At 42.7% G+C, this 13,438-nt stretch overlaps 1 protein-coding gene across 4 annotated transcripts in view; it reads left to right on the forward strand.

Moving 5' to 3' along the window:
* BMPR1B (bone morphogenetic protein receptor type 1B) overlaps positions 1–13,438 on the forward strand; it is a 260,490-nt gene that overhangs the window by 229,013 nt on the left and 18,039 nt on the right. For all 4 annotated transcript variants that reach the window (XM_054824510.1, XM_054824511.1, XM_054824512.1 and 1 more), the window contains 2 exons: positions 6,812–6,914; positions 7,908–8,010. In XM_054824510.1, coding sequence (XP_054680485.1) covers positions 6,812–6,914; positions 7,908–8,010 — 206 coding nt within the window. The remainder of the gene's footprint in view (positions 1–6,811; positions 6,915–7,907; positions 8,011–13,438) is intronic.

Here is a 13,438-nt window from a genome sequence, read left to right on the forward strand (position 1 = left end):
AAAGTAGTCTGCCATCCCACCTGAAGATTTTGGTCTGCTACCACAGGTATTTATCTATTAAAGTGTAGATCCTGCCTGTAGTACCAGTAGTCTGAATGTTTATATAAAAATGAGGACATCTGGTGGCCATTTAAAATCCTCTCCATACTTGTATTTTTAGAAATTCAAAAGTCAATATTCTTTAACCACATCTGTATCAAATCCTCTAACAGCCTGCTGTGTTCCTATGCAGAATTTCCCTTTCTTTATACTTCCGCAGCTTAAGTCCAATAATACTTTGGAGAGCTAAGGATAACACCACAGCTTAAAATGCAGATTACTTTCTATATGAACAGAAAAGCAGTAGTACTAGTTAGTGCGTGCTTTAAAAATGGGGCAATCCATGAGCAGAACAAGTTTTGGAGGACACATTACAGGGTCATCTCATCAAGAGAGGGTTAGTGTCTGGGAGCAGTGAAAGGGGGCCAAGCCAGGAGCTGAGGGTGATGCTAGGGCTACCCATAGTTTCACCCGCTGGGACCCCATTTCCCCAGGGGTACCTGAACACAACGGGCAGAGACGGCTCCCTTGATGGCCCTCTCACGTGGCTGGTAGTGATCCAGGTCCAGGCAGGAGATGGGGCTGGAGACAGGTACATCTCTACCATCCCTCAGAAAGGTTTGATGCTCAGACCTGAGCTTAAATGGAACCCCTGGCATGGGGTGTGTATGGGTCTGGGGCTCCCAGGTGGGGTCACTCTGGGCAGTTATAGCTCGTTAGTGTGCTCAGGGCCCTGACAATTAAGATCTTTGCAGAAGGTTCGCAATCCTCTGCTTGTAAAGGGTGTGTTAACCTGCAGTGTGTTGAAACTTTATTCTGCTTTCTGAACATCTGTGCAATTCATAAAAGGCTTTCAGTAAGGAAGCTCAAAGCTGCTTTGAAGACAACCAGGACCTTGTTTTACTGTTCCATTTTAAGTTTTGTGTGTACAAAGCGAATGCACGGGCAGTTGTGTCTGATCATAATTAATTGCATATTTTAAAAAGTAGTGTTAGATTTAATTGGCTTTGACTGTAATGGGATTGCAGTAAAGGCAGAGGCTGATTAGGTGCCTCGTTGTGCTCTATTTTCCATTCACAAATAAATGCTGACAGTTTTAAAGATCGAGCTAATAGAGTCTAATTTCTTGTGTGTTGCCTACTGGTCTTGATTGTGTTTCTGCCCAACTGTGTCTTGAGGTAGCTTTGGTTATCTAAAGCAATAAAATAATTAAGTTGCTTTTTCAGTGTTACCAGAGGTGATAATTCACTTGAGTGATGTTATTTTCATTCTCCTGTTCCCTAGATGATAGGATTGAATTTTTTGTAATTTGGTATGTAGAGGAAGAAGACTTCAATAGTGGGCCAAAGCACTGAGTTCAGGCAACTTTTCTTGTAGCAACTTTAATTTTTAGGGTAAAGTTGAACATTTTCTGATAAAGGAGCTATGGTGAAATCTTACAAGTTAGCCTTTCAATTATTTTTTTATATGTTTATTTTCATTTTTTAATGTGATCCTTTATACAGGAGGCAGTTAAGTTCCCTTTGATGATTAAAAGAACCCCACAAAGGTCAACAGAGACAAATTCTTGCAAGCTCCAGTCTTTCCTCGCCCCCTCTGCCAGGGCTGTATGTCTCATACGTGGCTTAGCAGATGACTTCGCCCCAAGTGCTTAAACTGAAACGCAAAGTCCCCCTCCCACGCTTTTCAACTGTGCCCCCAAAATTCCTTGTTCTTAGTTTTGTTCAGGGCTTGCCCATTAGGTTTTTAATATAAACCTGAAGCTAAATAGTAATGCAAGTCCAGTCTTCCTATATTGAGATCTGTTGCATTACTCTCAGATAGTTTTTTAGTGTGTGGGAGTACTTTTGAGTTACTGTGCAGAAATACCTAAGCCTTCCCTTGCGTATTGACTTTACTTATACCCCCAAAAATTCCAAACCAGCAAATATCGGTGCTAAGTCTGTCCTAGCGTTAAAGAAGCTACATCATACAAATTCAACTGTGGTGTAATCTTAAGGTCAAGTAGAAGAAAACATTTGGTCTGTGTTTAAATTTTGGAGACAAAATAAAAGAATAAAAGAAAAAGAGAAGAGGAAAAGAGGAAGATGAGTAACTTTATTTTGACTATTTGCTTCTTGATAGCTCTCACATCTACTGAGATGGATTTTACACGTAAGTGAAAGGTGCTAGAGAGTCCTGCTGAAAATGCAGAGGTACCCATGCTTGGTGCTATTGCCATACCCCAAGTTGTGCTGTCAGGTCTATAGCAGGTGATCAGAGGGTTGGAGCACCTCTCCTATGAAGACAGGCAGAGAGAGTTGGGGTTGTTCAGCCTGGGGAAGAGAAGGCTGTGGGGAGACCTTATAGCAGCCTTCCAGTATCTAAAGGGGGCTACAGGAGAGCTGGAGAGGGAGTGTTTACAAGGGCGTGGAGTGATAGGACAAGGGGTAATGGCCTTAAGCTGAAGGAGGGTCGATTTAGGTTAGATATTAGGAAGAAATTATTCAATGTGAGGGTGGTGAGGCACTGGACCAGGTTGCCCAGAGAAGCTGTGGCTGCCCCATCCCTGGAAGTGTTTAAGACCAGGTTGGATGGGGCTTTGGGTAACGTGGTCTAGTGGAGGGTGTCCCTGCCTATGGCAGAGGGGGTTGGAATTGTATGGTCTTTGAGATCCCTTTCAACCCAAACCTATGATTCTGCGATTCTATTACAGACCTGTCAAAACTCATACATTCAGCATGAAGCCTGGACACTTTCTAGGGTTCTCCCTCATAGATTGGCATTGCGACTTGTTTTCTGCATTGTGACCCCACGTGTCAGGGAGAACTCTTTGATCCGATTTGTGATTTAGCACAACAATACAAGACACATTTGGTGGGCTGGATCATGTCTCAGTCCTCAGGACATTAGTAGGGGCAAGTAGTATAGAGATAATAATTATTGATAGACTTATATATGATACATAAAAAGATGCCGTGCAAGGATGCATTGGGTACCCTCCTTTCTCTCTGTATGTAGGGTCATCGTTGAGTACCCAGAGAGCCAAATGGTACCATAAACAGCAGAGCATGCATGGTAGGACCAGCATCACCATCTCGGAGACTAGCACAGCCGGAAACTTTGGCCTGCTGTTACTTGGCTTTGTTACACCTGTTTGTCTCTCCTTGCCTTCAGAGTAGACGTGCAAACATCTGAAGGTGCATCTGGCTCAACAACTGTGTAATGCTCTTCTCACTTGGTTTCATGTTACTTCCCTGATGCACAGTCACTAACTATATTATTTTTTTCTGGAAAATTAGCCTGTGTTGAACACATTTACAGAGGCTCTTTGTTTCATGGACGGTGTCCAAACCAGTGTTTTGCTAAATGTGGCCTTCATCATCTTCCTTAAGTGAAGGATGTGACAAAATACGTGAATTAGATGCAAACTGGGAGTAAGCCAATTTCCTAATTAGATTATTTCAGCCAGTCTTCACAGAAGAACATGAACTTCCCAGTTTCTGTACATAATATAATCTAACATTTTTCGGTAATTTTTAAAAACAGTGCAGAAACTTGTCATGTTTGCTCTGGATGGAAATGAAAAGATGCTGTAGCTCTTTCTGATACCAAAACCAGTATAAAGAGGAGAAGTGGATAAAAATAATAATACTTATATGGACTCAATTGCAAATAAAATGAAAGATAAGGAATCTTTTCATCAAGTTATTTAACCCATCTGCTTGTGATAGGCACTGAACAAGGGAAGGACATTGCTCTTCCAAGTTATATATTGCCATCCCTGGCTGCATCACACACACAGAGAGCAGGAAAGGAAATCTTCAGCAGTCAAGTTTTGGTAGCTGAGGTATCGCGTCTTCTGTGAGAAATGGCTGTTGGCCAATGAGGACATCTGTGTGAGCAGCTGCAAAGCTGTTGGCCTCTGTTCCTCTCTTCTGACATTTAATAAAGGTCTCGGTTAAGATCACCTCTTTCTTTCTGGTAATCTGTAATTGTAGCAGCACCTTCTACATCAGTGTCTGTCAGTGTTTCCGCTATTAACTCCCTCTGTTTTCCTGGTATTTGACTTGGCTGTAAAAATTCACTCTTGGCAACTGTGTGACATACCAAATCTGTGCTTATTAGTGATCACATCCAAAATGTATTTAATCGCTCTCCTGCACCATACTGTAATAAGACGATGCTTTAGTGGAGGAAGTTAGTGGATGTGTACCTGGATGTATTCACTAACATCAGGTCGAATTCCTTCTTTACACACCATTCACAGAATCAAATTATGCAGAATTCCAATTACAAATCACACAGAATTCAAATTATGGGGTTTAAGAAAATAATAATTCTATACTACACATTTTTGCTAGGAGGTAGAGAATAGGTTTTTTGCATTGCTTTGCATGTATCAGTGAGGAACGGATGTGTCTATTATTTGTGCAGCCACCAAGATAAACATAGAACTGGAGATGATGCAGACTTACCTGAATTGTTTCTGACTTGTTTTACAATAGTAAGAACAGTTTCATTTCTGCCATAGGAAAGTATGAGGTAGGGTGGTCAATAAAACAGCAGGGGGTATGCCCTGCCCTTTACTTGCATCCTGTGGTCCTTCTGATGTCTTGTGAACGAGAAGAGGTTGGGGGCTGGGGGGGGGAGCAGGTAAGAGATACTTCTTTCTTTTTGGAAGAGTCACTTCTACCTCTCACCCAAACACCTGAAAAAAAAAATCAGTAAGATAATGAGTTCTTATATTGCATTAAAACTTTTTGGTTTATTTTTTCATAGAGGAAGAAACAACATTTATTCTGCTCAACATTGCTATTTTTAATTGTGTCACACTTTTCCTTCATTACTCTGTCATTGTCTGTAGAGAACATGATTTATCCTTATTATTGTAACTTTATAACTTCTCCATTTTGCGCTATCCAATCTAATTTTGTTTGTGTTTTTAAATTTGGAGTAAAATTTTCAGAGGGACTAAAGTGCTTGAGGAGCCTAAATTTAATTTTCAGAAATGAGCTAAGAATCAGAGTCCCATGGCAAGGCAGAAGAAAATGAACTAAAACTGCTGACTTTCCTGCTTCTTTTTTCTCTTCTGCGAACAATTTGACTTTTCCTTCCCCTGCTTTCCTTTGGTGAACTGTGCATTTTGTGTTTTGCTGGGGACTATTAGCTGTGGAGTTCATTTTTGTGTTTCACTTGATTGCAATTTATTGTTTTGTTGCTCTGTCCCCTGGGTTAAACTTACTCATTACTTTGAATCAAAGGCACCATGCAAACAAATAAAATCTAATCTAATATAATATTGTACTCTAATGGATTCCTTATAGTCTCTCTTCTCGGCAGTCCTATTGTTCCTATCTTTTAAGCTTAAGCAATGAAATCAAGGTGGTTGTTGCCCAGAAGGGTTGCTGTCTCCTTTGCCTTGCTCGTATGCACAATGTCAAAGAAGGGTAGAAGTCATCGCTCGCTTCTCTGAGAATGTAATTTGTAATGTGCAACTGGTTACTTTTCAAATCCAGAAGTCAATAACCCGTGATAGATTATTATTTGAAGTAATAAGCTTACTGTGGCTAGACCCTGCAACACTAATGTAAAAATATGCCACAGCAACTGTTTGACATGATCCTATCCAGCATCTCTCTGTCGTGTAGCTAATACTTACAAATTGCGTTTATCTCTTCTATGTGTAACTGTGCCTCTCGTTTCCTACATCTTCATTGCTTTTGCTGTTGTTGCTCTGTTAGACTCTCATTCAAGTAAGGAGCAAATCATCTGAAATTTTGCTGTGTTTAAATTTTCTAATCCTTTTTTCTTTTTATTTCCTTGTTTTAACTGAGTTTGTTTCTTCTCTTCTGAAAAATACTCATTGCACATAATAACCAGTGTTATTTTCCTGGGGAAATAACCGAATTTTTTTTTTTTATGTGACTTAAATGTCTTCTATTAAAGAGTTTTTTCTTCGTTCTTGGATCCTCTTCCTGCAAATCAGTCAATTTGTGTTTCTTACACACGTTACGTATGTCCCTCAGAGTGCTGAGAAATTCATGTACAGCAGTCTCAGTAAACTGCAGCCACCCTTTTCGTGCCCTCCTCCCCCTCTTTCCATAGCATTCAGGCATTTGACCTTCATCAAGGAAGGACATTTATCACCAGCACCATCTAACCATCTGTTAGTATACTTGTCCTCCCTGGTGCACGTTCTCGTAAATGGAAGCATTATGGATCACTTTAGGCTTATAACCCAAGTAAACAGTTATGAAGGGTGTTGATGATAACTCAAGGAGTCATACGCAGGAGTGTTGCAGTTTGTGATATGGTTAAAACAGGATTCACAAATCACTCTTAATAATATTTTATGTTTAGTATCTCAAAAACGTTTCTTTCTTCAGGTCCCCACCATGGTGCAAATACCCATGCCTTGTTCCCACGCACGAGGCAGACCTGCTGTAGTGTTGATGTTTGCAATTACGTAGGTCTCCAAAGTCTTTACAAACTAATGACCATAGGCAGAGAATTGAGATGTTTGTCAGTGGGCTTTATAGCTGTGAAGTGTTGGAAAGGTAAGTGTGTCAACTCCAAGGCAGAGCCTCCTTTGTGTGTGCAAGAGCTGGTCCGCAGCGCTGTCGGCTGTTGGACTGCTCTGCGAGGCATCGCTTTGGGTCTTCCAGCCTGCCTTAGTACGTCAGTTTGTTAATGGCAGGTTTGCCTTGCAAGGGACAAAGTTTAAGACTGTATTCACCAGCACATTTTTCACTTCACATCCTTTTCCTGATTCATCCTTTCCAATCCTCAGCACCGATGGCTACTGCTTTACCATAATAGAAGAAGATGAGTCTGGTGGACATTTAGTCACCAAGGGATGTCTTGGATTAGAGGGCTCGGACTTCCAATGTCGGGTAAGAAAGCATTTGCTGCCTGAGCTTTTTGATAGCTTTTTTTTTGTGCTTTTTGACAGCTTTCAACTGAAGTGCAGTCAACAGATGTTACTATGTCCATGTTTTTCACTTTGGTTCATTTGGCAGGTAGTTGTTCCACGTTGATTGCTGAGAGGAGTGCATTTGTAGCCCCAAATGGTGATATTATAGCTGCTTCTAACAATAACTGAAGTTTTTAGTTTTGGCACAGCTGTTAATAGTAACACCCCTGCTCAGAGGAAGTTTGAATTTAGAGAAAAGCAATCTAATTCTTTAAGTCTTCATGGGAGCTAAGTTAGTTAGGATGTTACGTGATGGTTTGCAGCGACCTTTGTGCAGTTGCACTTTGGTTTTGGATTTCTCATGCCAGAAATTCCCTTCATGTCCAGTGCTCACCTAATGGAGAGCAAATCTGGCTACAGGAATGGAAGGGGTATGGGCAGTGGAGTAAGGTGGCTCTACAGTGTTTGCCTTTCCTAACGTTAACCTTAAATGATTTTACATGAGTACAGGAATGGTCTAACCATCAAGGTCCGTGGGAGGTGTTTTACCCAGCTTCCTATCAGAGCAGAAGCAGCAGCTAAGTTAGTCCACACAGCAATTCCTGTATGATTCTAGCTAAACTGAATACCCACATTAACTTATTTTTGTCTAAGTGATGGACATATGTGACTTTCACAGTTCTGTCTTGCACCACTAGAGTCAGTCAGTCCCTTCTGCAGCACTGGGGCACCAATAGAAACACGTTAGGGGTGAATTAATCTCTTAATTATCTAGACAAAATGCTGCTGGATACACTCGGTGGCAGAAATACTTGGTCCACACATCCCAGAAATCCTTACTCCACACATCCCAGAAATTGGTAACAGACTGCAGTCCAGCTAACAAGCACATCTTTCTCTCAAGTGCCAGAATGACATTGTGTCTTTACAACACAGATAATTACTTAGCTTTCTATCAAATTGTTTCTTGCAGGACACTCCTATTCCACACCAAAGAAGATCTATTGAATGTTGCACAGGCCAAGATTACTGTAACAAACACCTTCACCCTACACTGCCACCACTGAAAAATCGAGGTAAGGGGAAGCAAATCCAGTCCCAAACTGATCTTTTCCTGCTGCTGCTCTTTGTGCCTCAGGAAGAAACAAAGTGAAAACCACAGCACCTCCTTCCAACTGCATGCAATTAGAGAGATAAACTGCATTAAACAGTGTCGCTGAGTTCCTGTAGTTCACACGGAGAACGGTGTCTTGACGTGCGGTTGCTGATAGTTATTCATGTTGCATACATGCAGTGAGCACCCCATGCATTAGTCTCGTGCGATACTGTCCTAGCACAGACCTGCTGGCTGTCAGCAGTTATCCCAAAGACTTAGGTTAGTCATGGCAGAGGATGCCTCTTGCTATGTATGTTTTTAGCCTGATGATAAATTGAATCCTCCTTCTAGTCCCTGCAGTATGCATTACTGTTGTTCATAACTCCACACACATCTGGGACCTGATCTCCAGTGGTTAATCAGTCAGTTCAAGTTGACTGAAGTCCATTAAGCTTTTCTTATTTAAAGGACCTGATAATCCAGCACTAGGACAATAACTAGTCACTAAAGCGGATTTTCTACTTGAAAAATGTAGCTGAAAATAGAATGTAGAGTCGGAACTCATGCACTGATTTTTTTTTTTTTTTAATTTGCTATTTGAGAACAAATGGACCTGCATTAGCTTAGTAGATTCTGGGGCAAGGCTTTAGCTTTTTTGTTTATTTGTTTAAACATGACTTTCTGAAAGCTGTTGAAACTATTTTGGCTGGATGTTGCAGAATACATTTTATAAAAATGTATTCCTAAGTAAGTGTAAATTCATCCATGATAAACTCTTGAGATTGGCGGCAATGGCCAAGATCTGTGGGGGTCAGCATGGAGTTTAGTCTGCAAGAGTCAGTTCAAGGTTGCAGGAGAATTAGTAATCGTGGCATTCTGAGTTGAAAATCCCAATCAGTGTGCAGATGCACTCTTAATTACGCAAACAGCAGACACTTACACGAATGCACGCTCAGAGAAAGCCTGCACTCATGTAAGCTGTTCCCTTCACGCCTATGAAATTCTGCACAGATGGGCTGCAGAATCAGGCCTATGGAGAGTAGTATGTAAATATTTCAATGTTTACTAGCAAGCCATTAAGTCAGCGAAACCTCATAAAATTTTGACTTCCAACATAAGAGTTATATACTACTTTGTTGGTTTTTTCATTTTAAAAAGTTCTTTGGACTGAGAGAGAAGCTCCAAAAGGAAGTCAATATTTGTTCACACTTACTTAGTATATCAATAAATACCATTTCAGTTTGGAAAACACTGCCATGATTTCTTCTTGCTGCTGACTGAGTTTATTCTGTGTAAAAACTACTTAAAAATACCGAGCCAATGCGTAACACTAGACATCTGCCTTATTAAGATTTTAGTTATTTGGCAATACTATCTGCTGCTTATATAGAAAGTAATAAAACTAGCTTTTGGTAGTGGCAGAAGTTGTTTGGTTCAGTGTTGGTTTTCTCTGTATGTATATGGGGTAAATAAAGCATTACTTGGGCACCGTGGTGGCAGACCCATTAAATAGCAGAGAGAATATTTGTTGAAAGAAAAATTTCATAGAGTTGGAACAGGATTCTTGCTGCTCTGTGTTGCAAAGCTGTCTATTTTAGCATGACAAACAAAAGGCGATGTGTTCACTCAACATATTCTGAAGACTTTTGTTTGAAATAAGCTCTCACACTACCAGTATCCTGGTAGTACATTGTGGAAATCTATTTCAGGAGCTGCTTCATTAAATGTGGCTGGATAGGGCTGAAGTCAGCACCCTTATTAAAGCCTTAAGTAAATATGTCATCCTTGGTGCCAGGCCTGTTTTAATTTGTCGTTGCTGCATCCTAGTATGAAAGCTCAGAGAAAAGCCATAGTTTGAACTGTAGATCTTCACTGCAACCAGGTACAAATACTGTGTACAAATACACGCTAGTGCCAATGCCCACTACTATGGCTGTCATCGTTGTTTCTATCGGAAACGTTCAGAGTAGGCTGTGATTGACTGAGTACCGTTAGAATTGTATACCTAATTTAACATAAACTGTAAGTACAAAGAAAGAGAAGATGAAATGAAAAACAAGCTTCTAGGAACAACCTCCTGACCTCCAGGATTCCATGAAATATATGTATGTTCCTCAGCGTTTATAAAGCAAACAGAAATTTGGCTTCTGATGAACTTACGTCCGAGGTCATATCTCATGGGAAATGGAGTCTAAGAGGAGCGTCCAGCTGCAGGTCAGAGGTTGTGGAACTGCAAATTAACCTATGCACCAAGGTAGCATCTATAAAGGCAAGCGACTTGTGTTCTCAGAGTGCTTTTCCAGACCTGGCATGTGCTGGAAAGTGAAGTTTTACACCCTCCGCATGAAAAGAAAGGAGGACCACATACACGAAAGTGGGAGCTAGAAGAATTAACACTGGTCAAAGCAAGGCTTATTAAGAAAGATGGAAGACACACCAGCTCAGCCTAAGTTTTGAGCTCACCTCGGTGCAGAACTAGCAGGATAAAATACCCCAGAGAAACCATGAAGTCTTCGTCCCAGCTGTACATCTGTCTTATTAAGGAAATGAGAGTCATAATTGGGTCTGATACAACACCTCTGCTTTAAACAATAAAAGATATTCCTGGAAATCTCAGCAAAAGCGCAGGCTGAGACCAGTCGAAAGGAGAAATATGTCTTTACTGATTTAGAGCCTATATAAGCAGAAGTGGTGGTGCCACCGTGTCTGGCTCCCTGCCTGTAGAGCTAGTGATGAATGGGCAAGGGAATGATTGGAGGAATGATGGGGTTTGATGTGTGCACACAGTCTCCACGCCTCAGATTTCACTGCAGTTTTTACTCGGATAACCGTAACGTTGTGAACTGGAGGGACCTGGGGAGGGAGGAGAACCTCCTCTCCCTTTGATATGCTGACTTCTGCCTTGAACCTGCTGGGTGGCATTTTCAATGCACTCCTCAGCACGGTCCTGCAGATGGCAAAGTGAGGGGAACGAGTGGTGGAGGAGGGGGACATCACAGGAAAATAACCGAGAAGCAGCTCGGTACCACCAAAGACCCTCCTTTAGTTGCCATCTCTCCCTTTCTGTGCCGACACCTGTGCCCACCACTGTTTTCGTACAACATAAAGCTTAACGTGCTGTTTGCTGGGCTTCGCTATTATCAGCCAGCTGAGGTATGTGAGGAAGCTTCCCAAACCTACCGCGTGTTTGTTCCGTGCTTCCCCCCACCTCGCTCCTGGTAATCGCTCACTGCTGCCTTCGTGGAAGCTACTGCTTATTCTCATAACCCTGCTGCTTGGCATGTTGCAGTTGCCAAGTAACATAACACTAAAAAGCACAATGCTGGACTTCTTAACGTACAGACTATTTCCATCACAAAAACTGGCGCTGACTGGTACCCACCACGGTCTTCACCGCGGAGCCCACGAGCCGGTGATTGAGCGGACTCACAGCTGAGCTGCCCCATCCCTCTGCCTGGCCGAGGAGGTGCTGAAAACGGTGCAGGGAAAGGGAGGTTTGTCCTGCTCCTCCATGGGAACAGCATGGGCTGTAGGAGGAGAGTTGGTCTCCAGCAGCACCAGCCTGGCTCAGTTCAGCAGAACAAACAGACATCGCTGGTGCAAGAACGGGGGCATGCTTTTAATCTTGTGTTGTCCACGCGCCAGCGGGTTTATGAAGTCCTCGAGCGAGCAAATGAAATTCTGCCAAAATGTTTTGAAAATGCAGGAAGTATTTGAAAGGTGAGACAGTATCTCACCGATCGTCAGTATTGCCTCTCATCATATGTAGCCAAATAAATATAAAGACATATGGAAGTTATTCTCCTCTCCTGTGAGAGCCAGTTGCATGCCCGTGCTGTGCGTAGTGAACCGCTACTAAAGCTACGTTAGCTGACGCTGCCAGCACGCGGGACATCGCCTGCTGCAAGAGCGTAAGCACCGGTGCTGCTGCAGTCTGCGTCAGCTGCTCCCAGCACGGAGATCGAGACACGTTCCTTTATGTCTTGCATGCTTTCCTTGCGCTTGCTTCACATAATTGTGTCTGGGTACCAAAAAATGTTGGAGTGTTGAAGTCTGAAGTTTGTTTGAGAGTTACACAGCACTTCCAAAATGCCTTCTGGCCTCTGGGAAAATCAAACTGTGTTTATTTACTTTCCTGAATGGGAGAAGCCTGTTAGAAACATTGAGCACGGGGTTTGGATCATTTGAAACGATCGGAATTTGAATGAGGTTTCAGCATCTTTCTCATCCCTCTCCCAAATGTACGTGCTCAGCCACACGCAGGCAGCAGGAACAGCGGGTGCTTTACAAGCCCTGGTAGTGCAGCACTTGGTGTCTGTGTAAATGCGCAGACTTCCACGGCTCTGCTCTCTGGCAGACACAAGTACGAGCAAGGTCCGAGTTGCTCCCTCTGCACCTGACATCAGTGTTCGTGACTGCTAAGCACACAAGCCCAACTTCCATTGTAGCTTACTCTGTGAAGTGGGAAAACCCTTGCTGCGGACAGATACCCAGGTTTCTCCTGAGTATAAAAATCCCACTGTATGGTCTGCGTGCTCTGTTCATCCTCTTCCTCAGCTGATGGGCTGTGACATCTTAACCTGTTACAAACCACACGTTTTAGAGGGAAATTGCTGGCTGACACAGACTGCTTACAAAGCATGACCCAGAGCCCTTAGCCCTGCCAAGCAGCCGTCGCCTTTGCGAGAGAGAGAGGTCTGGATTCCCCCGTGGGCTCTCGGTTTCGGCTCGCAGCCCACTTGGAGTGGCAGCCCAGGTGGAAATCTGCGGCAGGGAGAATGGCGTGTTCCTGATGGATGTCGGTCCCCTTTCAAAGGCATCGGCCGTGCCTTCAATGTTTACGTTGTTAATGCCCCCAGAGCGGGTAATGGCAGGTTAAAACATGGCCAGCGTGATCAAAAGGTGCGTTGGTCGGTAATCTCTGTTTGTAGTGGAAAGGGGAAGGAAAGAAATCGTTTGGGGGCAAAAACAGAAGGAGAAACTGGATCTTTAAAATAAAAGAGCCTGACAGTAAAGCAAGAGTCCCTTAGGAATCTCCTTGTCTCATTACCCTTGTAAATCTGAAACGTAATAGCGCCGACCCAGGATGAGTCGATAAGGATAGATTTCTTGCATTTTACGATGCGTTGGGCATTAGCGTGAAAGATGCAAGACGGCGAGGCTGGGAGAGCTTCAGGAAACATAGCCCTCGTTTGCATTACACCAGACAGCAAATTTTGGGGGGGCAATCTGCGTGTCTGTATGCTGAAATACCATAATTTTGAGATTTTTGGGGAGTGAGGGAGGTTAAAAAAGAATACTGCTTGGTTTCTTTGTTTTTCAGCAGAGGAGCATGCATGAAGGTCAGACTCGCTCGCCTGAGTTGCGAATACACGTTTGGAGATTAATAGTACGCTTTAAAGGAGAAT

The sequence above is a fragment of the Grus americana genome, chromosome 4 (assembly GCF_028858705.1).
Source record: "Grus americana isolate bGruAme1 chromosome 4, bGruAme1.mat, whole genome shotgun sequence".
Lineage (NCBI taxonomy): Eukaryota > Metazoa > Chordata > Aves > Gruiformes > Gruidae > Grus > Grus americana.